At 42.7% G+C, this 27,500-nt stretch overlaps 1 protein-coding gene across 8 annotated transcripts in view; it reads right to left on the bottom strand.

Annotated features, from left to right (window-relative positions):
• Window positions 1-27,500, bottom strand: part of Osbpl6 (oxysterol binding protein like 6) — a 190,511-nt gene that overhangs the window by 55,394 nt on the left and 107,617 nt on the right. For all 8 annotated transcript variants that reach the window (XM_021195072.1, XM_029536029.1, XM_029536030.1 and 5 more), the window contains 3 exons: window positions 23,546-23,801; window positions 6,351-6,443; window positions 131-253 (listed from right to left, as the gene is read on the bottom strand). In XM_021195072.1, coding sequence (XP_021050731.1) covers window positions 131-253; window positions 6,351-6,443; window positions 23,546-23,647 — 318 coding nt within the window. In that variant the 5' untranslated portion in view covers window positions 23,648-23,801. The remainder of the gene's footprint in view (window positions 1-130; window positions 254-6,350; window positions 6,444-23,545; window positions 23,802-27,500) is intronic.

The raw sequence follows: 27,500 nt of genomic DNA, 5'->3' as shown, positions 1-27,500 counted from the left end.
TGTTTGTTTTCGTTTTTGTCTTAGAGACAAGATCCCACACTCATAAACGCCAGTGATCTTTGTTTCCCACCTAATAGCAAGTCAGACTTTTATGCTGATGCTCTCAGCTTCAATCTGATTACAGTGTTACCTTGTGCCAGCCCTTTAAAGGCCATTTTCTTTTCTTCAGCATAAATCCCTCGTGCCTGTCTGGTTTCTGGACATTGGTTTGGCCTATTTTCAGCCCTTCTATAATTTCCCAGCTGTCAGCTTCCTAAGAGAAAAGAAAAACAAATCGTTTATTTTCTGTGTTTAATGATACACACTTAAGAAGGTTCTTAGGCAGAAAGTCACCTTTGATGCCATGCTCAGCCCACTATTAGGATGAGTGACATTCTGGAGCTAATTGGAGCATCAAAACAAGTCATGGACTTTCAAGTGAAGCTCCTAGGAGTTTCCCAGGTAGACCCGGAGGCAGGCAGACTCCACGAGAGGCACGCTGGGGACACTCTGTTTGCTCAGCAGTAGAACATAGTGTTGATTTCCAGCACTCAGAATGTTTAAAACACATCCCACCTCCTCCTGCACCCCACCCTCACCCCACCCCCGATGAACCTGGGACACGGTGGCACTTTAAAGTTTTAAAATTGGAGATCCGGTGACAACTGTATAGTCAGTGTGTCGACCCGGCTGGCTTTCTAGGTACAAACAGAAAGGTTACAGAGGTCTGATGCAGAACATAAGGGGCTGTAAGCGCAGAGCCTGCAGCAGTGCTGTGGGGCTGTTAGTGCAGAGCCTGCAGCAGTGCTGTGGGGCTGTTAGTGTAGTGCTGTGGTCCTGCTTCATTCCACAACAGCCCTGGGCATCTCCAAGTACACACCAAAGCCTCACTCAAGAGCTGAGAAGTCCACACTTTCAAGGAGACACATTCCCTGGGGATCCCATGGAAAGAGCCAAGCTACGAGGCTAAGAATGGAGCTGGGTCCTAGATTGTTGGTCAGGCAAATGCTTAGCATACCAAAAGGCCCTAGATTCAATCTCCCCAACAGCAAGAATAAAACTCAAAATTAAACAAATAATAATAATAATAATAATAATAATAATAATAATAATAATAAAAGACTTCAGTTCTAGGGTCTCTTATCCTCCTGTTAGATAACATATTTTTTCATATATGCTACTAATTTTTAAAAATCATCAGCATTTACAAATCAGATGATTTTTTTCAACTTAAAAAAATTTTCTGCTAGCTTATAAGCTCTTGGTGACAACTTAATAAGTAAACAGTCTTCAGTTTGCTATGGTGGCCACAACTCCACTCCTTTTGGCAAATCTACTTGACTCTTGACCCTGGGCTTGAAACTCGCATGACCAGATGATTGCTATGGGCCCACGTGCTCTAGAACAGTGGTTCTCTACCCCTTAGGGGTTGAAACCCCCTTGCTGGGTTCTCACATCAGATATTTACATTATGATTCATAATAGTAGCAAAATTAGTTATGATTTAGCAACAAAATAATCGTATGGTTGGAGGTCATCACAACCTGAGGAACTGTATTAAAGGGTTGCAGCATTAGGAAGGTTGAGAACCACTGGTCTAGGAGACAACAGATCTAGCAACATTCTTACCATCCCTGATTCTAGAGCTTTGCAGGGTACCAGGAACTACCATGTGTCCTTTTAACAGAGAAAAGTTTCTCACTTCCCTCACAAAACTTTTGTGAGGGGAGCGGACATCTCTTCATGTAAGCAGCTCTACGGCCTCAACTTCAGAAGGGTAGACACATGCAGATCAGGACAGGCCCACTGTATGATGCCCCACCCCCAGGACACTGGGTGCTTGCATTCTGAAAAGACTTTCACAGAGTGAGAAAGGATAGAGGCTGTATCTCAGGATAGACCCAACCCTGCAGTTAGCATTCTTCGAGGGTCTCAGGGAGTAGGTCCCATTGCCAGGCATGAATGTGGGGGCGTGGCTCTGTTGACGAGGGCTGGAGCCACCATCTCTTTCTCCCCTTTCTCCTCACTCTAGAAGCTGCTTGCCTTGGAGCCAAGTCTCATCTATGCTAAATGAAAATATGGGTATCTAGGGTGGGATTTTCTCTTTTATCAGGAAGTAAAATGTAGAGATGGTTCTGTCTCTCTGAAAAGCCTAAATCCAGCAGCAAGCCGGCATCCTATAAATCCAATCCCATCTCAGGAAAGAGCTATCTCCTGACATCCAGTGTCACTGCTGAGGAATGAGCTTCCTTACAGAAATGGCCTGTGTCTCTATTTGGCAACATTATATACTCTTTCAAGTATAAGCAACAGCTCACAATGTGGTTTTCTGCTTGAAGATAATTCTGCTAGACACTGTGACTGATCTGAGCTACATGTGGTGGCGCACAACACGTTTACTCCCTGCACTTGGGAGGCAGAGGCTGGTGGATCTTTGTGAGTTCCAGGCCAGGCTCTTCTACATAGCAAGTTCCAGGCAGGATAGAGCCACACAGGGAGAACCTGTCTCAAAAAAAAAATCACATTATTAATGCTACAATTGATATGTTACTTAAATATAAGAATATTTCTGATGAGACAGCTTCAGGCTCTAAAGACTATCATGGCTTTTGACTGATACAAGCACACATGTCACTGTCACATGACCCCAAGGAGCACATGAAGGATTTGGCATCCTTTCTTAATATGGGGTTGCAACTCAGGAGTAGAACCCCACTTATAGACAATGTAAAGACCATACAAGAACATAGTAAGTTCTGACACACACCTACAAGGACCTCTGGTTTTCAGCTCTCATTGGAATAGTGACTACTCCATAAAAATGATAGACACAATTAGGAAATTAAGAGAGAGCAACCTCCCACTGTGTGTAAATATAGTCACTGGACGTCTGTTCTTAGTGACATGTGAGTTGTATTTAAAGATATGTCTAGCTACATCCTATTTAAAAGGGTAGATATGCCTCTCCCATGAAGAATCTCTATATAACATAAAATGGAACCATTTAGTAACAAGGACAATTTTCCCCCCTTACTAATTAAAGTCTGGGAAGACACAAACTCATCTCTTTGTGGCTAACATTTCCTACTTCCGTTAGAGTGATTTTCTTTCCCTTTGGGGGGGAGAAGAACTGGAGAACAGGAGAGAGGTAAGGCAGAACAAGCCAAAGGCTAAAGTCTGTTTCCTAAGGGAAGTGCTGTACTCCAAACTACCCGTGCCATTTACTCTGATGCAATACTCCTGTGCCCAGTGAAAGAGACAGCACAGAACCCTGACTCAGTTCTACCAATTAGATAGGCTCTCAGGCCGACAAAGGGGAAAAGGATAAAAGCATGGCAAATAATAGCTCCACCTATTTCAATTATAAATGCTGATGGGTGATAAGGTTGCAAATAAAATATGTAGGAAAGGAAAGAAGCCATCCCCACACGAGACAGAACCCTCAGCATTCTGTTTTCCATGACGCTGAAATTCCTCCTTCTTGCTTAGTGAACCTAGGTAGGTCGTAAGAAAATTAAAATCTCTTCCTAAAAATCAAAGAGTGCCTTTTCCCTGAAATTCCAATCAGTATTTATTTTCAACTCAGGAGTCTGTGCTCTTCCTAGGTCTACTTAAAACAGAAACAGAAACAAGAGCCCTAAAGACATCATGCCAGTACTTGACCAACATCAGCGCTCTTAACTGCTGAGCCATCTCCCCAGCTACCCACTAAATTATAGTTTAATAATTCTCTTATAGCTGAATAATTCTTCCCTTTCCATGGACTAGAAGTCTACTCCTGCCTGAGGGAATAAACTTTGTATCTTGTAATGCCTTTAAAATACAAAAAGTACAAGATAGTCTATGGGTGGGGTAGTTTAGGTAAAAATGCCTCAGAAGCTAAGAACATCAAAGAATTTAAATAAATCCTAAGCCAAGGCAATGCCTTGTTCAAAGTCCTCCTACCTCCTACCAACCAACACCTGGAAAGCCTGTGTCCTCGCAGAATGGTCTGAAATAGTGAGATGCAGCGGTACTTGGGTGGATGCATGGACTCATTTTATGAGACCCCAAGATTTTTTCACATCTACTAATGTAAAAACACAAGGTCTATTAGTCCCATAGCAGGATTTAAATGGGAAGCAACGGGGTAGTGAATGCTGTTGGGATTCCTAGCCAGGACACTCTGTTGGGTCACTAGGGCTACACTTCAGCTTGTGTGAGCCAGCAAGCTGTAGGGAGCAGATTAGACCTGTATGCTGGGAGTCTACGGAAAATGAGAAAGTCAGTACCCACTCTAACAATCTACAGGCTGGCCAAGACAATGCATGACACAAAATAAGTGTTCAGTAAATGTTCCCCATTCTGTAACCTGTGCTGCCCATCTCTGCTTCACCTCTAAAGTCCAATGGTACCCACACCAAGTGGCCATCATACTCTCATCTATGTATTGCTTCACCTTTTCACTAGCTACAGAGGATAGATACTTCAAAGGGATATGTCAATTATATTGATCAAGTATGTAGTATTCATTTATTGTTCAAATGGAGGTCTGTACTTTTTCTTTCTAGTTTTTAAAGATTCGGGTTTTATTTATTTATTTTTTTATTCACTTGTGGATGAAGTAGAGCTTATTTAGGGCATGGAGAAGGTTGTTGAGGAGGAAGTAGAGACAGAGAAAGGGAAGGAAAGAGGGAAGGTAGGAGGGAGGGAGGGAGGGAGGGAGGGAGGGAGGGAGGGAGGGAGGGAGAGAGAGAGAGAGAGAGAGAGAGAGAGAGAGAGAGAGAGAGAGAGAGAGAGAGAGAGGAGAGAGCAACCATGAACACGTGGGGGAACAGAGAGAGGTGGGGGGAAGGGGAATGGGGAGAGAAAGGACAGAGAGGGAAGAGGGTAAGAGTAAGATCTTGTTTTTATTTTATTTTATTTTATTTTAAAGATTTATTTATTTATTATATGTAAGTACACTGTAGCTGTCTTCAGACACTCCAGAAGAGGGAGTCAGTTCTCATTACAGATGGTTGTGAGCCACCATGTGGTTGCTGGGATTTGAACTCAGGGCCTTTGGGAGAGCAGTGGGTGCTCTTATCCACTGAGCCATCTCACCAGCCCCTTGTTTTTATTTTTAATTGCGTGTGCATGCCACTTATGTGCGGGTGTCCACAGGTGGTTTACATGATCTCCTGGAGCTGGAATTATAGGCAGTTGTCTTCTGTAAGAGTAACAAGCACTCTTAACTGTTAGGCCATCTCTCCAGCTACCCTCTAAATTATTTTATAGTTTAATAATTCTTTTCCTCTACTCCTACCTGACAGAATAAATTCTGTAACTTGTAACATCTTTAAGGTATAAAACATACAAGCGTACATGCCCATAATAATAGGGAAGTATAGGAGCTTGTTCTTTTCTTTATATAGGAAAGCAAGGGTCAGGATCACACATTTATAACTGTAAGTGTCTTTAGGAAACAAAGATGTTTTTATGTGAATCTGAACTCTGTATGTCTCTCTTCGCAGAGTTTTCCTATCTGGGGACCAGCTCACTGACTGCACTAAATATATCCGAGGGTGGGGATAAGTAGGGGTCCATCTTCTTGAAGAACTTTTGTACTTTAGACACAAGAAACTTCCGATGCTTCCCATGCCTCAGGGAGAACAGGCTGAAGCGGAAGGGACTCTGGCTTCCACAACACAGAAAGTGTCTTAGTCTGTACTGCTCTTCCTGAGTCACTGCTGGAAGGCAGATACTAGATGGGAACCAGAAGTCACAATGTGTGATGGCCACTTGGTGTGGGTACCACTGGAACTTAGTGGTGGTGAGGCAGAGATAGACAGCCCAGGTTACAGAATGGGGCACATCTACCTTGTACTTCCTTCTACCACGAAATAGCTCTTTTGTCTTAGGGCAAACTGCTAACTCTGAGTCTCCAGATTCACTAAATGTAATAAATACATATATGTCAGGAAACATCTTATGAAAATTGTATTAAATGTGATGATGTATGCAAGTACTTTGTATAGTGCCTAGTATTCAGGACACAGCAATAATACAATTGCTGGACCCCAGGATTTTTTTTTTCTTCCCTACATTAATTTGTCATAGGATTATCTGCTCATCTCTCTAAGAGGAGATAATAATGCTTTCCCTTAAAATACTCTTAGACCTTCACATATAACCCTGGAAAGCCAAGGAAAATATACTTCCTTTTCTTCTCCCCTCATACAAGACAGAAAAAAAAAAACCTCTCTGCGAAGGAAGAAGGAAAAGCAGCAGAGAAGCCCCGCAGTTGGCATCACAGCTACCTTAGGAGAGTCAAGTGTCAAAGTTATTCACAGTTCATTTGGCCCTGGAATAGGCACTGGGCTAGCCATGGGAGAAATCTCACAGTCACTGACCTTGGAGAGGGGGATAGGCTCCGGCTCTAGCAACTGCCGACTGACAGAGGGCTCCGTGCTGGATGAACCAGTTCTCTCCAAAACGTGGATGCTCTGCAAATGATCAGAAACCCAGCTAGGGTTAGAGCCCCATTTCTCACATCAGTGAACACAGGCAAAAGATCATAAGGAGCCCAGCAGAAGCGTGAGCTGCCAGCACCTTGGAGGCCAAGCACAGCAGCAGCGTGGAGGAAAATAACACCCGCACAGGTTTTTCTTCTTGCAGGTTCTCTGCTGAACCTCTTCCAGAGCGCTGGCTTCGACCTTATGGAAGGAATCATAGGAGTATATCTGGAAAAAAAAAACCCTGTAGGACACACACACACACACACACACACACACACACACACACACACACAAGCACTGAATATGTCCTATGACAGACATCAGTGTATCTACATCACCAACTACCCCTTCATTGTCCCCTAAGGTGGTCAGAAGCACAAAGACTGCAGGGAAAGTTGATTTTGGCAACTATGTAGCATATAAGCATGGGGGCAGGGCATGAAGAATTAACTCATTTGAGCAGGGAAGGGAAACCAGTTTCTCCAATTTCCACATCAACACACACAGAGAGATCATTTTGGCACAAAGTGTAACACACATGAGTTCAGCATCTATAGATAGCAGTGGACTGTTAAAATGTTGACTCCATTTTGTGGACCAGAAGGGTGAAACACCATGAGACTCAGTATCAGCATCTGGAAAACAGACTCCTGTGTGCTTGGCATGGAGAACTTGTATCTATTTCTTCTCCACTTGACTTTGGGAATATCATGAAAAAAGAGAACCTTATTCGTTTTGAATATTCACTGTATGTACAATACAGTATATATTAAAATGAAGAAAGAATCTAAGCCTCACATTTTGTTGATTTTTCGAGGCACGAGTAACCATAAAAAACATTTACTGATCTAGTACTAAGTCTTTTTATTACTAAAAAAAATTGAAAGCATAATTGATAAAACAACAAGCTGACACCAAGTATTATAATTGGTAACTAAATTCTAAAGTAGGCTATTTTCTCTAACCTCCAGTATGTTAAGAAACGAATACTTCTCACACAAACATCCATTCTGTCATTTGCACATTATCAGAGCCTAAACACCACTGTTTATCTGTGAATAAAATTAACCCAACTCAGGAATTGACCTCAAATTCACATTTCTTTCTAAAACAAGAAGCGTACCCTTCAGTTTCGCACTCATACATGCTCATTATCATAAGGGAAGAGTCTTGAATGGTTGTCCTTAGTGTGAGCAGCTATGACGTTGAGGGTTATATGCCTAGTGTCAGACTCCTGCTAGATTGCTTCCTGGAGGGAGGGCTGGCTCATCTGTGCTTAGAATCACCCCACACAGCTCTGTGGTAGGTCAGTGGAAGGATGTGTGTTTAGGAAGCATGAAGGCCTTGATTTGATTTCCAGCACCACAAAATGGGGGGGTGGAAAGACTCTTAAAAATAATTTCTGCAGTGTTTTCTGATTACTTTTTAGAGCCCTGTCATGGGGCTGGAATTGTAAAAAGTTAGACCTCTACTACAAAAGAACATCTGACAACATTTAATGAATTTAACTTTTGAATTAAACTTCTAAATTCCCATCTCTTGTTGACTGGATTGAAGGCTTGGGTCAGCTGGGAAACATCAAATTTGTCCTTGTAAATCTGCAGTTGCAAAGTTAGATCTTTTCCTAGAGTTTCCTTTAAGATCATTAGTTCTGCTATTAATTGTCTCCTCTTTCTTCACCAGCTCATTGCTCTCAGTTCTTTTCATGATGTCAGGGAAACATACACTACAGTGAAGGTGTTAAGCATGTTATATAAGCAACACAAACAGAGGGTTACATAAGCACACTCATTATTCTTTTTTTTAAAAAAAAATAAAGCTTCCTCTCAAATCCTAAAATTACAACTTAATTTCTAGGTCCTGTGTGTGTGTGTCTGCATGTACTAGCGTGCTCTCTCATTATGCATGTGTACCTGATGCCATCCAGGCCTTGGGAACATGAGGAAAGGACTTAACCCCTAAGCATCACCCCCAGCCTCCTCAGGTGCTTGGAACGCACAGAGGAGGGAGTACTTACCCACCCCCTGTTCTCCCTGTTTAAAGGGACCTGATCCATGAGGAGCTCAGACCAAGATTCTTGAACATAGCTCTCCCTGTAGCTCTTCGGCCTGGTAAGTCTGCTCTTTAGGCTAGAGTTCACAGGTCTCAATACCTCCTGGGCAGCAAGAGGAAATCTGCCCACATGACTGTCCTTTGGTTTCCTCCGTTTGTCAATACACAGACAATGAGACTCTGTATAATAGCTGAACAGCTCAGGACAACTCACCCAGGGAAAAGCACGAGGCCAAAGGGCGGCTGGACAGGGCTTCTTGTCAATTTTATTTCAAAGATACAAAAGGAATTTGTATACTTATCTGGGAATATTTTAGGCTGTGGCCACAAATTCCCCCATAGACTCACTTTTCATCCAAGCTAAGGGCACTAATAAAGACAGGCAGACCATTGCCCTCTGAATGCTAACACCCACTGCGTTGCTTATCTGGCTCTCTGTTCTTAGTTGCTTCTCTTTTGCTGCGAACTCACTGCCTAAAAGCAGCTTAGGGAGGAAAGGGTCTGTTTGGCTTACACTTCCATGTCAGTCTATCCATGAGGGAAATCAGGGCACAGAACCGAAGCAGGAACCGGGGGGGGGGGGCAGAATCTGAGGTAGAGACCGTGGAACTGCTTATGCTGGCGTGTTCCCCGTGGATTACTTAGTTTGCTTTCTAATGTACCCCAGGACCAGCAGCCCATGGGTTGGCATGCCCCAAAGTGGGCTGACCTGTCTTACATCAATTAGCAATTAATCAAATGCCCCACAGACACGTCCACAGGCCAATCTGATCATGCCAATCCCTCAATTGAGGTTTCTTCTTTGCAGATTACCCAGTTTATGTCAGGTTGACCAAAACTATCACCATTGTGGTGTGTGTGCATATGTGTATATGTGTGTGTGTGTGTGTGTGTGTGTTGGTGCTTTTGCATGTAGTATGTGTACCCGTGGAAGCCAGAGTTCATCCTCAGCATAATTCCTCATAATACCAATCCTGTTTTTTGAGACCAAGTCTCTCACTGCAACTTATACCACCAAGAAGGCTGGGCTGGTGGTCAACCAGCCCCAGGAGTCCACCTTGCCTCATCCCCAAGGGCTGGGATTACAAGCACACAAATCACACCTGCCCAGCCTTCTATACCCGTGCTGGGGCCAGGGTTCAGGTCCTTTTGCTGGGGTGGCTGTCTCCTCAGTCCCTCTAAGGTAAGTTTATATTTACAGTTTATACAAAGTAATTTCAAAGGGAAGTATCCAAATAAGTTAGAAATCTCAAAAGAGTTTTTATTACACATCTGGTTACTAGACCTGACTCTCCTCTAAGTGTGGTGTATTTCTGCACAGTGCAGTACATCAGTGATATTAGTAACTTAATTAGGTAGTGCAGCCACCAACCAGAAGCAAATTCCCAGGTGTGCCTGCCACATTGCGGTCCCCAGTCTTTACACGGGTTGTTTACATGTCCTCAAGCCTTTGACGAACTTATTTGATGGCTAATTGGATAGTGAGGACAGGGAGCGAGAGTGGCGTGGTCAGTAAGCACTGGGGTTGGAATGTTAACTGAGATTTGATTCAGGGTCCCGGGCTTTTTCATATTATCTTCTATTGATGTTAAGGCTAATACCGGGTGACATAAGTTTTAGAAATTTCAGACAGAACCTCGTCCCTCAGACAACAAAGGCAGGGCTCCCTCCACCACAACCTTCCCTAGGTTCCAAGGTAGACATGAGAAAAATAAAAGGAGAAAGGTCACAGAACTCTGAAATATCACACAGCCTCAAGGTTAATTTCTTGGACAACCCTGAAATTAATCTTGAGGTTGTGTAATTTCCAGTTTCTAGTTTTGAAGACTTGGCTGGCTTTTGCGGTGGGACCTTAGGCTACGACACCAAGCAAGTGTTGTAACATTTCCAGATCAGGACGCTCCACTCGTTCTATTGACTGAGTGCCAGACAAAAATCACCAACCAGGTTCAGCTTCAAGTCTACCACTGTAAGATGGAGACGATAGCTATTTTCTAGGACACAGAACTTAGTGTACTTAGTGTATACAAAGTGCTGCCCAGACCCTGGTACATAGCTGACACTCAGTCATAGCAACGATCTGGCAGTAAACATTACACCATCAGTTAGGAAGCTCACACATTCCTCTGGAAATAGAAGGATGCCTACGACTATGCTAACTTACTAGGTTAGCCAACGCAGTAACTCTAGTCAGGACCACTGTATGACCAGTGCATCAGAGTTCACCAATATGTCAATATGAATGGAGGCAAATGCCATACATATTCACAAAAGGAAGCCAGGATCAGCAGTGTACTGTGGACTCCGCGGCCACCTGAATGCCTGAAGCGTTTGCCAGCCGTCATCTCAATCAATTTACTCCAAGGAACACTTTTCATTGCAATAACACAAAGCATTAGACCAGTGGTTCTCAACCTTTCTAATGCTGTGATCCTTTAATCAGTTCCTCGGGTTGTGGTGATCTCCCCCCCCCCCCCCCCGCAAACAGCAGGACTATTTTCATTGCTACTTCATAACTGCAATCTTGCTTCTGTTATGAATCGTAGAGTAAATATCTGTGTTTGCCAATGGTCTTAGGTGACCCCCTGTGAAAGGGCCATTCGACCCTTGGCCTGTGTTTGGAAACCCTTCATCTTAAGAAATACAGCTTGTGAGCCTGGAGATGTGGCTCAGCAGTTAAGAGCACTTGCTGTTCTTACTGAGGACCCAGGGCCCACAGGGTGATTCACAAGCATCTGTAATCCCAGCTCCTAGGCATCCTATGCCCTCTTTTCTGGCCAGTACAGTCACCAGGCACACACACAGCACCCATGCTTACAGGCAGGCAAAACACTCACACACATAGAAATAAATAAGGCTTCCCAAAAAAGAAATGCTGCTTGAAAACACCACTGAATTGTATTGTACACTGTACTGTACACTGTATTGTACACTGTCTTGTACACTGTATTGTACACTGTATTGTACACTAATGGCTGAGACGCCTTCGACAACAAAGGGACAAAGGCTTAAGAACAGAGAAACAGAACACGTTGTTCAATTCAGGACTCAACTCTATACTCTAGACACCTAGCAACACGAGTTACATAGCAACATGGCTACATAGCAACGTGGAGGCCAGCCTAGGCTACAAGAGACTGTTTCAAAAGAAACCTAGACTAACTGTCCTGCGTGGTTGGAAAGGGACAACCAGAGTGAATAATTGTAAACTGTAACAATTACTAAGATTTCAAAAGGGTTTCCAGTGTAATAAGCACTCACAGGATTTGCCTAGCTATATTAGGAGAAAACTATCCTTTAAGATTTATATATGTATACCACAGGCACAACTGGACTGTCTCAGTCATCCTTATGAAGTCAGATTGTGTATATATATATATATATATATATGGTATGTCTATGTGTATCATAAATATTTGCTGAAGAACTAACAAGACATTTATAATGCAGGCAATGTCTTAGTTAATGCTCAGACATGATTATGTGACCGGGAGATAAAATATTCATTATAAAGAGGAGAGAGCTGGCCCAACTCATGCCTCAGTGTGTTTAGACAATTACCCATTTCCCACAGGGTGTGTCTTTCTTTCTTTCTTTCTTTCTTTCTTTCTTTCTTTCTTTCTTTCTTTCTTTCTTTCTTTCTTTTCTTTCTGTCTTTCTTTCTTTCTTTCTTTTCCTTCTTTCTTTCTTTCTTTTTCTTTTTTCTGATTAAAGGTATTTTGACTTTGGTTTTTTTTTGTTTCTGTTTTTATTTTATTTATTTATTTTTTTTACTTACTTTATATCTCATTCACTGCCCACCTCCTAGTGACTGCCTCCAAGAATCCTTCTCCCATCCCCCTCTCCTTTTCTCCTCTGAGCAGGTGGGGCTCCCCTGGGTATTCCCCCCACCCCACCCCACCCTGCCCAACCCTGGCACTTCAAGTCTCTGTGAGGTAGGCACTTCCTCTCCCACTGAGGCCAGACAAGGCAGCCCAGCTAGAAGAACATATCCCATGGACAGGGAACAGCTTTTAAGATAGCCCCTGTTCCAGATGTTTGGGACCCACATGAAGGCTGAGTTGCACATCTGCTACATAAGTGAGGGAGGCCTAGGACCAGCCCATGTATGTTCTTTGGTTGGGGGTTCAGACTCTGAGAGGCCAAGGGTCCGGGTTAGCTGACTCTGTTGGTCTTCCTGTGGAGTTCCTATCCCCTTCAGGGCCTGCAATCCTTACTCCTATTCTTCCATCTTCATTTAACTTGTGTAGGTTTAAATTTATGGTGCTAAGGCTTATAACATAGTTATATAAAAGCTGACAGTTTAATGACAGTTATGATATTCCCAATACTGTTTTAACCCCCACACACATACATGTGAGAGAGAGAGAGAGAGAGAGAGAGAGAGAGAGAGAGAGAGAGAGAGAGGGAGAGAGCCCTTATATACTTACTGGAAATAAGTAAATAAAGAAAAAGAAAGAACTGAAAAGCATCTATGGTAAACAATGAATTCTTTCAACTACTTTGGCATATTTTATTTTTCAATGCACATACAATTACTAAAACCAAAATTGGAATTGTACTGTATTTCAATTTAATAACCTGCTTTTTTCAATTAACTTTTCCCCAGGATTAGATATTCTTTAAAACATTTTTTTAAATATCTGTGCTAGATCTCACTGGATGGCTATGAAATGCTGTTTAACTGCTTCCATATTTCTGAATACTAGATAGTTTCTAATTTTTTTTGTTGATTAAAGATATTGTGTGCAAAAATATTCACATGTATATTAAACTAAAATATAGTATAATCTTTGGTAATTTCATATGTGATTACAGTGTATTTAGATCATTAACCAACCTAGGGAACTTTTGTTGTTTCTTTAGAATATATTGTTTAGAAGCAAAATTAATGGTCTTACAATATGATCTTATTAAAGGTTTTCCATAAACATTGCTAGGTCCAAAACCACAGAGTCAATGCACAAGCTTGGCAGAGCATGAAAAGCATGCACGACCACAAAACCTCACCAGTGCTAGCTGTGACGAATGCTACAAAATCAGCGTGTAGTTAGGATGTGAGGTAAGTCAATCTGGCTCTTACAATATAAACTAAATATCATGCACAGATGGTAGTGCGTGCACAGTATCTGTATCCTAGAGTTAGACAGGAAGCGGGTAAGGGAGGTAGAAGCTTTACATTGGTTCTTTAAACAAAATAAAACAGTCTTATAGACTTAAGGTCCTTCCACATGATGCTTGATAGTTTTAATGAAGCACCTCAAAGTATATTCAGACTCCCACCCTCCACCCCCAGGGAATACCAGGCTCCAGGGAACAACAGACTGGTAGACCTTTCTAACCTCTATGGAGGGGCCCTCTGGGATTCGCTAACACCATCTATTGGGTGCTCTGCCTAAGAATCTAAGAAGCCGTATTAACCTGGAATCTCACAGGTGGGTTTGCTGCTGTTAAAAACAAACAAACAAACAAACAAACAAAAAATGCTATTCGAAACCAGCAAGCTAAGGGTACAGGAAAACAGGGAAAAGAGAGCCTAAAGGCCCAGCAGGGCCCTGCAGGCACGCCAGGAACAGCAGCCGCCGCAGTCCCAGTAATGATGATTTCTGAATCATTTGTGGGTAATGAGCGGCTGCGTGCCAGGTGTCAAATTTCTTCCCAATGGTCTCTGTTTTAGCACATGTCATATGTATTGAATGTGTGCTGTAAACAGCAAGTGACAGTGGTGGGGATCTCCAAGTGCTGGGGACGAGAAAGCTTGGGGGGGGTGTGCTCATTACTTCTAATGGGGAAAAAAAAGGTTAATTGCAGTTTGGAATAAACAAGTCATCAAAAGCTTGCATTCCAAAGCCAATACATGCAATATACAGACAATTCAGCAAGTAGCTTCCCCTTTCTAGAACAGCTATGCTCATGACACCTAGGACTATAATTTTGGGTACCGTTAGGTTTATAGTTTACTAGGCCAAAGAAGGTATGAACATCACCACTGATGCTCAGGGGAAAACACTAACCCAGAAGTGATTGGCAAATGCTCTGCAGAGTTCTCCTCTAATATTTGGATAGCCAGCCTGACTGGCTTTACAATAAATAGACCAAACAGTGAAGTGCCCAGGGTAGGACCTCCAGAGAGCAAACCCTGTCTTCCTCACTCACTTTGTGCCGTGTTTTAGTTCTCTGGAAAAGGTCCCCATGGCCAGCCTTCCCACACTGAGCGTCCATGAAGCATCGCTGCTGCTGCTGCTGCTGCTGGTACTCTATCTACTCAGACTCTCTGCCTGACTCCAGAACGTCCAGACTTCCCAGAATACCCAACGTACAAGAGGCACTCGAATCCAAACTTGTCTACAGGATGAACTGTCACAAAGAATTTTTTTTCCCAACCAATACTAACCTGGCCCGAGCCATCTTAATATCCAAGATCAGAATAGACTGGCATATTCAGGATAGTGTGGCCATAGACACAAATGTCACTTTCTAATTGATACTGGTCCTAAATCCTGAAGAGTGAACTCCACACAATACCTGGTGTGATGGTTTTTATATGCTCGGCTCAGGGAGTGGCACTATTAGAAAGTGTGGTCCTGGCGGAGTAGGTGTATCACTGTGAGTGTGGGCTTTAAGACCCTCATCCTAGCTGCCTGGAAGTCAGTATTCTGCTAGCAGCCTTTGGATGAAGATGTAGAACTCTCAGCTCAGCCTGCACCATGCCTGCCTGGGTGCTGCCATGCTCTTGCCTTGATGATGATAGACTGAACCTCTGAACCTGTAAGCCAGCCCCAATTAAATGCTGTCCTTAGAAGAGTTGCCTTGGTCACGGTGTCTGTTCACAGCAGTAAAACCCTAACTAAGGCACCTAAGATCCCCAAAAGGCTAAATTTAAATAGGAAGAAATCAAGAATTTATCAACAGCCAACACTAAAGATTTAGTCCTTCGTATCACTCTAGTGAGGATAGTGCAAATTTTCAAATCAGGTTTGTGATCTTTCTACTCCAGACAGTGGGAGTCAGGGTCAACCTGCACAGCTGCATGGCCACTGGATGCTACAGAGGTGCAAGAATTCCTGTTATACTGCTCCCCATGGGTAAGACGTGAAATGGTTTAACCTGGAAGACACGTATCAGAGTGGGAATACTTACAATTTTCGCCCAAATCAGAACATTTGTGGCATGGTGGCCTGTGATTGATCTCAATACCCATGTAAAAAGCTGAGCAGCACGGTGTGCACTTGTAATCTCAGTGCTGGGGAGGCAGAGACGGGAAGGTGCCGAGAGCCCACTGGCCAGCCAGCCTAGCCTAATCGGCAAGCCCGTTTCCAGTGAGAGAGGCTGTCTTGAAAATCAATATCCTTGGCTGCCAAGGAGAACACCTGAGGCTGATCTCAGGCCTCCACACATATGCGCACGCACACACACACACACACACACACACACACACGCATACAGGTGTGTACCTACACACACGCCTTCATACCAGGAGCCCACCCACACAAACACAAATGCTAATTCTTTAATTAGAACATTTTTAAACTTGAGATAACATTATATTTTGCACAACTTAAAGATGGAAACAAGATTCATATTTATAAAAGCGGTATCCTATGTTTCCAAGTAGAAACTTGGCTACCTCACTGAAGATGCTCCTGGGATATAATCAGAAGAGACATATTCCAATACATTCAGATATAAATAGGAAGGCTTTTTTTTTTTGTCATTCTGTCTGTCCAAGAAGAAAACCCATGTGATAAAAACCTAGTAGATAGATTTAGGTTCTAGGAGCCTTTCACACAGGCAGCAGTTACTGAGTCAGCTATCGGACCAGAGTCTTCCTGAGAACCTGGTTAGAGCAGCATGTAATCCTGCTGGTTCACTGCTGGGGATGGCCTTATACATCACCACTGGGCACCAACTGAAAGGGCCCCTGTTGGTTTTGAAATGTACTGCTCTTGATAACACATAGGAAAATTCTGGATGCTCAGATGTGATGGTTAGTCTTCACTGTCAACTTGACTGGACTTAGAATCACCTAGAGGCCTGTGAAGGGGCAGTGTCCGGAGGATTACCTGAAGAAGGAAGGCCACTCCACATGTGGGCAATCCAGGAAGTCTTTGACAAGTAAGAAAGAAGCTGAGGAGTGCCTTTCATGGCTCTCTGCTTCCTGTGAATACAATGTAACCAGTGGCTTCAGACTCCTAAGCCACTTTTCTCCAACACAACAAACTCTTCCCCTACAACTCTAAGTCAAGCTAAACCCTTCTCCTCTTACCTTGCCTCTTGTCAGGGATTTGTTTTAGCAACAAGAAAGGTAACTGATATAAGGGCTTGGGAGGTAGCCCGGTTGCTCCAGTGCTTGTTGTATGAGCATGAGACTCTCAGTTCTCATCCACAGTAGAAAAGGTCCCCCTGGGTAGCAGCTAGTGTCTGTTATCCCAGTGCTGGGAGAACCAAGGCAAAAGCACATCCCTGAAGCTCACTGGCCAGGCAGTCTAGCCAATCAGCGAGCTTTGGGTTCAGTGAGAGACCTGTCTCAGAAAATGAGATTGCGAGCAACTGAGGAAGACACGCAACAGTGACCCCTGACCTCCATCCACAAGCATGCACACATACATGTGGACCTGCACCTGTTCATACAAACATCTAGATGCATACATCATGAGGGTATGTTACACACACACACACACACACACACACACAAACACACACTGTCGAGTAATACCCTCACGTAACAGAAATCTTTAACTGTTAAGGATTGATCATAATATTGAATATAAATGTTCAAAATTTATATAAATATAACTAAGTATATGTAAACAAATATAAATAAAATGGGAAAGGAGATCAACTATTTCTTATGACTGACTTACATTTCACCTTATTTATGGCCTCTGAGCTTCAGCTAAATTTGTATTACTTTACAGAATTTAAGGCATATTTTTTTATTTTTCACTAAACAAAAATGACTGATTCACTTGAAGGTTGAGAAGACTGGTCACTGTGGCCGTTGACTCACAGGTGACAATATTTGTGGAACTGATGCTCTCTGACCCTGTGCTCTTAAAGCCATGACATCTGATTTTCTGGTATGTCTTGATCATAGTACAAATAAATATAACCATTGGCACTAAATTGGCCACCTTCTTGAGCCTGCTCCAAGACTATATAAGCTGTCCTTACTAAGTAGTCTCAGGCATGTTATAATTATTTTTTAAGAATTCTCTAGAATACATAAGCATAAGTGGTTGCAAAAAAAAAAAAGAAAGACAAAGAAAAAAGAAAAACAGAAAAAAGAAAACAAACAAATGCAATCATAAACTTAGTACAATTATTATATAAATGAGTATGAGGGTGGGAAACAGTGAGTCTGGTTGTAAATAGTTACCTCTCATGCCTACTGACATTCAGAACATCTGTGCAAGATGTTCCTAACTGTGCTTCTGTCTGGAACACTTCCTTCAAAAACCTTCACCACTTGCTCCACACACCCATCCTCTGTGGGGGGGAGGCACCCACAGAAGAGCCTGGTTCTCTTTGCTCCCCTCGTCCATGCTCGGGCTAGTCTGCTCTCCCAACCCTCTCACTGCCATCATATCAACCCCCCGATTAGTTCCCCACAACTACACAAGCCTCTGGATTTCAAGTTACACTCTCCTCCCGTCCGAACTCCTCCCTCGCCTCTTCATTTAAATGTACCCTCAACAGAGCCAATGCACAGGACTATACTCGGTGCCAGGGAAACACTGCCGAATGGATGCAATCCTGTGTTCATGAGAGTTGTACTCCAGGAGCAGAGACTAAAGCAAAAGGACATAAATATAGCCAGATAAGTAGAGATGCAACATCTAACATGCCAAATGGTGATGAACATTTGGAGACAAATAAAGCTAGCTCCATGGACAGTGAATGAATGATACAGTCACATAGAGAAGGGCAGAAAGACTGCTCAGAGAGGGGATGGTTAAAAAATGACTCAAGCGGGGCTGTGGTGGCGCATGCCTTTAATCCCAGCACTTGGGAGGCAGAGGCAGGAGGATTTCTGAGTTTGCGGCTAGCCTGGTCTACAGAGTGAGTTCTAGGACAGCCATGGTTACACAGAGAAACCCTGTCTTGAAAAAAAAAATGTCTCAAGTGTGTGAGGAAGCCAGGCATAGGTGGAGACAAACTTAATTAGGCCGAGGAGATTAAAATACACTAATGTGGAAGTAAGAACACATTTGGTACATCTCAGGAATATCCTGTAAGGGGATCAAAAGAAAGGTGATTTGGTAAGAAAAGGGGTCAGTGGGTCAGGCCCACCCAGATTATAAGTGCCTTCATAGGCAATGCTCAGCAACTCAATGTCATACACATTTCCTACAGGGATGGATGAAGAAGAGTTCCCTCTGCCTTGGGTTTTGAACAGAATAACCTGATTATGCCCTGCATGATGGGGGAAGAGCTGAACCCAGAAGACCAAGTAGTAAACACTCCAGACGAGGAAACGTGGGGGCTCAGATGAGAACGGAAGGGAAGGCTGCTGCCAGACTCCAGGTGAAGGGAAGTCCACAGTGATCTCTGTTGGTGGGAATCGGAATGAGAGACAGACATTTCCAGGAATTGGGAAAGATCCACAGAAATGAGAATCATTAGCTCCTGAGAGGCAAACTACAAAGAGGCAGCTTTGGGAGGAGAATGATAAATTTGGTTTGGGACACCTTAAGATACATTAGCATCTCAGTGGATCTCCCAGAGTAAGTTAAGTATTACATATGGGGTCAAAGTTCACAAATTCAGATCTTTCAGGAGGCAGGCAGTCCATAAAAATTAATACTGAATGAAATAACTGACACATAAGCACTCTGGCTGATCAGGTAGAAAATGCCCCCATCTAAACTAGAAGCCACTACTGAGACAATCAGCATTGCAATTTAGGATCTGGGCACAGTGGCTCTACGTCTCTCAGTTTATAAATGCAAGAAGAATCCGGATGCTTTTTAATAGCCAAATATTAGAAAAAGAAGTTTTGGAATCTACTAAATTCTCTAAGTGTTTGACTAACTAGAGGTTTTATTTCAGAACTTAACAGTAATCTTAATTCATTGATATACAGCAGTAAGGAAATTTTTGTTTAGCATTTCTCTCAATTTACTTAATAAGAAAGACTTTATTTCCATACACCTCAAGGGATAAGTTTTATTTGCAGAGTGTTAGCTTATAAGAAAGCCTTAGATGTCTAATAAACTCCATTGTTAATCTTTTTGAAAGTCTCATGGCATGTTTATTTAGTGACACTTGTCACATATGGCAGATCACACACAAGCAATTGCTTTAGGTGTCCTACCATCTAGCAACAGAGTGGAGGAGAACTTGTAGTGGAGAAGGTACTGAAGACTTCAGGCTTCTTAAGGACTAAGTGAACCCTTGATCCTATCACTGGAGCAAGAAACACTTAGCCAAAGCCCAAACACTGTGTCTCTTTATGCCCCCAACACCTCCTGTCTCTCATCTGCTATGCTACATCACTTAGAGACAGGAAAGAAAGCCAAGTGCTACTATGCACAGATGTTCTCTGTTTTATTTATCCGCGAAGAAGAAAGAGGAAGGCAAATAAATCTGGCATAGAAAATTTGTAATAAAAAAGACACGACTAATATAATCATAGGTCTGCAAAAACACCGCTTAGAAAAGTTTACAACACAATGTAAACCAACAGGTAGATCGACGACAACGGACGCAATATAAAAATGCCAAATGCTATCAAAAATCTCTGTGACAAGGTCAGTGAAGGAGAAGGGGGAGTGATTCTGAATGGCCCGTGAGACTGTCACATGAGCCAGTCTTTGATCCCAATGAAGCATGAGAGGGTGGGAGTGGGTGGGGGTAGGACTCCAGTTGGGGAAGATGAGGCAGAGATACAGATACAGATGGGGCAGATTTCCAAATTACAGCAGGTGATGTACGTGCTATGAAAGGGGACTGCACCAGACTATGGTCTTCTCTGGACATCCAACCTATAAGGAAATCTGGCTTTACCTGTGTGGGGAACAAGAAGCCATTGAAGGGTTTCATGATTCTGCCATATTCGGGGAGTTTGAAGTGATGGGGTCCTGAAGGTGCTGGTGAGGCAAGAGACCTCTGCAGCAACTGACAAATGTGACCAGGGTCCGAGCGGGAGCAGAGAGTGGGAAGGGAAGGAAATGATATTCTAGAAAAAGAATACAATCTAAAGAGTTAATTCTACCGACTGTGGGTGCAGCCAAGGAGAAAGGCATGTAATAGGTGCCAAGTCACTGACAACAAACTGGTTTACACATGTTGGTTTACACCATAGTCAGAGAGTGGGACGTCTAAGCAGAAATGGTTAACCAGCTCATCAGTAGTTTGCACCTAGAACCTGTGAACAACATTAAATAAGGTGCCTTAAAGTACTACTGTATTCTCTGCTGCGCGCTATATCATTCACTTATGTGACTAGGAGAAAGACAGAGGTGACCTGTGCAACACAGCAGTATTTGCATAGGTGCCTGTCAGATCAGAGAGGATCCACAGAAGACTAATCTGTCACACTTTCTCTGGGTCCTTGTACTATACAGACACATATAAAAAGTACTACACCACACTACTGCGTACGCCAAACTTCCAAGGTCTCTACATTTATCCTGAGTTTTAGGTAGTGACTGAGATAGTGTCTTTATTCCTTATCATTCTCCTCTTTGAGGGAGATGAACAGATACAAAATAGCAGTCAGTAGGCAAGGAAAGAAGAATGTCTTTGGGAGCGTTTCCACCCGCTGAGACCACTGCGACAAAAGTAAACAGTTGCCTTAATGATCAGTAGGCACCTGGAAGTATTGACACTACCATGGAGCTCAGTATGTAGACCAGGCTGGTCTTGAACTCATAGAGATCTGCCTGTCTCAGTTTCCAGAATTCTGGGATTAAAGACATGTGGTACATAGTGGTACCCTGTCCCAAAACAAACAAACAAAAGCATCCATTTGTAGAGTGTCTATTATGTAAAATTCATGATCAATTCACACACCTTGTTTTCCTTGCTGGACTTGCCAGGCACAAGTCCACCAGGCGATATCCATTCTACCTTTAGGTTCCAGGCTGGAGGTCTCCGGTATCCCTGTCCATTTGCATACAGGGCCTGGAGCCGGAGGTGTGGCAGGCAGATCAACAAGGCCTGACAGCTGTTTCTATAGCAGTCAATAGTCTTTCTTTTATTTACCACAGGTTTCCAGGGTGAGTTAGGTCAATCCCTTCCTGCCTCTTAGCAACCACGAAGGCCATGTGACTTACAATTTCTCAGTTAAAATGCTCAGAGCAAGAGAAAAAAAAAAATGGAGAACCCTTAACAGGAAAGAACAAGAGGCAGAAGGGTGGACTCGCCAACTTGGAAGGCATCTATCTAAGCATGCAGTAGCTATTTAACACCAAGTGTTCTCATTCACAGTACTCCAAGTCTGTGAGAATACACAAATGCCTTGCACTAAACAGCACAGCAGCAGGCAGTCACAGATTTAGCTAATGACAGAAGTAATTCTACGATAGTACATGGGTATCCTTTTTGAATACCATAACAAAGGTCCCAGCCTTCCCAAGACCCTGTACTAGAAATACCTACATTAGGATCTGTGAAAAATATTACACATAGACATTACCAGTTTATACAGGCGGCCCTGGAATTTCTTGCTGTGTCAGGGGTGAGCTTGAGGTTGGGGGTTCTCTCAAAATCACCCATAGAAATGCATTCCCACTGCTGTGAATCCATATCTGAGCTGTCCATTCAAAACGTATATGTAATGAATTATTAATAGCTCATTCACAGCCTGGCACCGTGGCTAACAGCTACAATTGCAAAACTTGGAAGCTAACAGTTCGAGACCAGACTGGGCTACATAGTAAGTTCCAGAGCAGCCAGGCCTGTGAGATAGTCTGTCAAAAATATGAAAGGGAAAAAAAATAACTGATACATACGTTTCTTTAAATTAGGCAATACGCTCTGAATATCTAAAATGGGAGAGGAGCAGAGAAGTGAGGGATCCCGCCAGACTCTTCACTAAGTGAAACTCACAAAGGAAAATTCCCATAAAACGTTTACAACGCACTTGTAAATTTCCACAAATGACTACTGTAAGACACATTGTAATGGGAAACCGTTAATCCTATCTGTGCTAGCTGAAATATCGCTGTTCTGTCAATGGCCAGCACTAATATGATAGATCCCCCCACACAACCCTGACAGCGGAGTGGTCCGCCAAACATGAATGCAGTAATTTCCAGCAACAGTAACTTTACAGACTGGATCAAATGAGACCGTAGGTGTAGTCTGCCGTGAATAAGTTCTGACACCTCACTCCTGCTGCTGCCTTTGAAAACTGTTCAATCCTTGTGGCTCACAGTTCTCAGATACTCCGGCTTTATTTGCCTCCTAACTACTGAGCCTGATGGTGACTAAGTTCCACACAGCCTCACAGGGGTTAGGTCTTGTTGAGAACTATTAGTCTTACAGAAAGTCTCCCAATGGTTCTCAGGTTGTTTGTTTGTTTGTTTTTTTGCATGTCCATGAAGAAGAGAGACCTGAGCATCACAGTCTTTTTTTTTTTTTTTTGGTTTTTCGAGACAGGGTTTCTCTGTATAGCCCTGGCTGTCCTGGAACTCACTTGGTAGACCAGGCTGGCCTCGAACTCAGAAGTCTGCCTGCCTCTGCCTCCCGAGTGCTGGGATTAAAGGCCTGCGCCACCAGGCCCAGCTGAGCATCACAGTCTTGAGGCTGACTCCACAGCCAGGTGTCCACGGTGAGAAGGTCACCAGGCTTCCTGGAGAAACCCTGCCCCATGCTCTGGTCTGCACTCCCAAAGTCTATCCCCCCCAAACAAAACAAAACAAAAACAAAACAGAGAAGCCAGTGTAACAGCTCCTCGCTATCAGTCATAATAAGGGCGTGACCTGTGGCACAAAGCATTTCAGGACAAACTTTCAGGCTCAGCAATCCACACCACCCAAACAGGGCTCTGTTGGCAGAAAATGGTGAAAAACACTGAAATCTTCTCCTACCTGTCTGCTTTCCCTCTGAGAAGACGTTGAAGACGAGGCACTTCTATGGGTCGGAGTGGATGTTTTATGAGCAGGGGATATGCCCTTCTCGTCTGAACTCATTGTTGCAGTTAGTCTAGGGATGTGCACGGAAGACCATCCCAGTCCTCCTTCCAGTTCCCAGACAGTGAACCAGACAATCCGTGGCTTTAGTCCATCTCCCTCGGATCAGCCTGGACTAGGAAAACTCAGGCCACCAGTGACTCGTCCACACCACCTGAAAACAGAACAAACAGAAAGTCTCATGTAATTTAAAAAGAAATAGCAATCACTCTATTTAGGGGGGAAATTAATTTGCATTAATGGAGAGAAGAAGGGATACTTAGAAGTGCAAGTCTGGGGCTCAGAGACCTCTAGGCTGGAGACACAAGTTATGATTGATGGCGGTACAGATCTATAGAATTTCCACGTGGATTCTGATGGCAGTACAGATCCATAGAATGATTCACACATGGATTCTGAAATTTCTCTAAGTGTACAGAATTTGGCGGATGCCTATAGTCATATTGAATTTCTACCATTATGCCTACAAATCATGTGAACTTGAATGTGATCGTTAGGATTCTAATGATCACCTACTTACAGAATAATCGAACACCAATCCCTTGGGTGGGGCAGGTAGCTCAACGGCAGAGCCCTTTTCAAGGATGAGCAAGGCTCTGGGTTCAATCTGAACACCAAAAATCAATCAATTAATTAATTATTAGCTTAAAAGGAACAATCCCAACAATTAAGAGAATTTTTTTTTTTTTATGAACTTGTAAGCCTGGATATTCTAATGACTGAAACTTGTAATGCTTTCTTGGAATTTTAACTTTCCTGCCATTATAGTAAAAATAAAAACTGCTTAGCTGAGATAGAGCTCAGTAGTTAAGAGCACTAGCTGTTCTCCCCGGGAAGCCAAGTATAATTTCCAGCACTGACATGATGGCTTACTTTCTATAATTCCATTTTTAGGAATCCAGCTTCCTCTTCTAACCTACAAGGGCACCAGGTATGCACATCATAGACACACACGCAGGTAAAACACCCATGTACATAAAAATACATTTCAAAAATCTTTAAAAAAAAATCAAACTGCTTAGCATCCAAATTGTAAGAATAGGTCTCAAAGCAAAATTAGCCTTTGTAAATCATAAATTCAAAGAACCAAAAGTGCTTTTGTTAAATAGCGGTAAGGTTTCATCTTTGACTGGCAAAAGGCAGTTAAATAAGCCAGCACCGGACGGATGATCGTCTAGTCTGTTCAAGGAAGGCAATCTAATAAGTGTGAATAAAGGCTCCAAAGTCAATCCCTGGTGCCTAGAAGCAGGACCGTGAGGAGCTATTTAGATCCTCGACTCCAAGTACTTTGTTTTCCAGTCCAAGATGTTTTACAAGTAGATGCTGACACTGGAGCCAAAAGCATGGCGGCTTTGTGATGTGTTCAAGTGCACCCAGGGGACAAGGCTGAAAGGCCCAACTTATTAAACCATTATCCACTCAGAAGTAAATTCAATCCAAGTTTCAGGCCCTCTGTCAGTCTCTGACACACACCCTCCCCCCTTCTCTCCCCCACCTCTCCTGGTCCCTCCTCTTTCCTTTCTTATCTATCTATCTATCTATCTATCTATCTATCTATCTATCTATCTATCTATCATCTATCTGTTATCTATCATCTATCTATCTGCTATCTATCTATCTATCTTCATTAATACTAATATCTTATCTTAATTTAACATGACATTTTCTGGGTAACTTTTTCGTGCTGAAAGGTCCATGCTCAGTCTGACTGAACTATGAATACAAATATTCAAGAAAAGGGAAACTAATGGATGAAGAATTAAACGCATCCCAAGGTCTGATTGTGAGGTTGTTGTTGTTATCTATAAGTTTGGAATCTCTTGTGTTTTTATGCAAAAGGGTTGTGTGACTTTTTCCTGGTATACCCGAACAACTCACCTCAGATAAGAAACTTATGATAGATTAAAGTTAAACTTAGTTTAACTTTGTTAACTAAACCCAGTAAACTGGGTTATTGACAGGAGTATGGATGAGGGGCTACACACAGGCAAATGATCAACCCAAAGCAACTGCTCCACCGAAACGCCCATCCTATCATGGGTGATGCCCACGAGAGCCAGATCCTCCAGCACCCTGTATGGCTTGCAGGCATCTTGGCTGGTGGGAGTCTCCTCTCCCTACCAACATTACTGCTGACATAACCTTGACCAGGGGCCTGGTGAATCTTGGAAGTTGTAGGAACTTCCTGAGACTTGTAAGTTTTATTTACTTCATGGATCTTAAGGAACCTCTCTTCAGGATGGAATGTTTCAATTGGGCAGAAACTGCCCCCCAACAAAAGCATGTCAAGTATCCCATATGAAACTCAAGTGGTTTTTAAATCTTATCCCAACCTGGCATCAAAGGTTTGAGTACCTCCGCCATTTTTAGTGCATTACAAAAGGAATTTTAAATTCTGTTCGGAGTTTGAAACTACCTATTCTTTATTCCTAGAATGTTGAATTTACTATAAGCGACCTAAGAAAGATTTATTTCATTTCCAGTGAAGCACATTTGCAGAAACTGCCAAGACAGTGTTATAAACCCGAGATTATGCACTTTAAAGGCATCACCAACACAATTACTATACTCAGCAAAAAAACAAAACAAAACAAAAAAAACTATAACTGAAAATAACAGTAATATGAGAGCAGAAACCCTCATTTTTCTCTCATTTTCCCTCATATACGTAGGAACACAAGCATTGTAAAGTACTGTGACATTTGCATTTATTTACACGGAGGGACATACGATTCAGATTTATACAATTTATGACCCAAGAATCAAATCAGGGAGAACCTGCAGAGCTTGTTGTTCATAGGAATCATAAATTATATGTGGCCAAAAAAGCATCTGAAAGGAAAGGATTTAGCCTGAGCTAAGTGCTGCTGTGTGAATAAGCTCCAAGCTCACTGCCTGCTGATGCATACATCCTCCAGGCGGGGTATGCAGGGACCTAGAATCCCTGCACTGTGCCCTGAAGGAGCAGCAGACCCTTGAAAGAGGAGCACACCGTCTTGGCAGTGCTGCAGATAGATGACAGTCACTGCCACTCAAATGCCTTGTTCAAAGGAAGTCAAATGGCCCCACTCAGGTGAGTGGTGTATGGAATCAGCTCCCTGGGAGAGATGAAGGAAATATGACCTAAATAATGTAAGTCATTATAAAAAATAAAGGAAAATGTGAAATGCTTAGATGATATATTATTGATTTAAAACAGCATATTACTGAGTATTTCTACGATTCTGTTTGGCTAAAATAAAATAAAAAAAAATTAACAAGGGTTATCTTTAGTTGTTGAAGCAGAGTCAATTCAAAATTAGCCCAGGTTCAAACCAAACACAATTCCAGCAGGATGAATTTGAAAAAGTGAATTTGAGTGTGAACCAAATACAGTTGACACAAATAATCTATTGGCAAAGGTCAGGATGCATACAAAGAAAATAAAATCAAAGTCTACCCTCCCCTCGTCTCTCTTTTGTGTATGTCTCAAGCATCTGTGAAAAATTAATCCATATACATAAGAAAATAGAAAGCTTATTGAAAGTAAAAGGAGGGAGCTGGAGAACACAAGTGTTTTCACAAAACTTAAGAAAAGTGCTGCTGTCTTTGGCAGAGCTAAGGCATGTTTGGGGACAACGGGATTGACCTAGTTTAAGAACCTGAAGCTATGACATCAGAGTTGGAGTTTGGTAATTAAAGGGATGCTAATGCAGTACAGCACATTTTGTCTTGTTATATTTTATTATTACCCTTTAGAAGTCTGTTTTTTTGTTTGTTTGTTTGTTTGTTTGTTTGTTTTGGTTTTTCGAGACAGGGTATCTCTGTGTAGTCCTGGCTGTCCTGGAACTCACTCTGTAGACCAGGCTGGCCT

This window comes from Mus pahari, chromosome 3, assembly GCF_900095145.1.
Source record: "Mus pahari chromosome 3, PAHARI_EIJ_v1.1, whole genome shotgun sequence".
NCBI lineage: Eukaryota > Metazoa > Chordata > Mammalia > Rodentia > Muridae > Mus > Mus pahari.
This window is presented reverse-complemented; position numbering and strand designations above follow the sequence as displayed.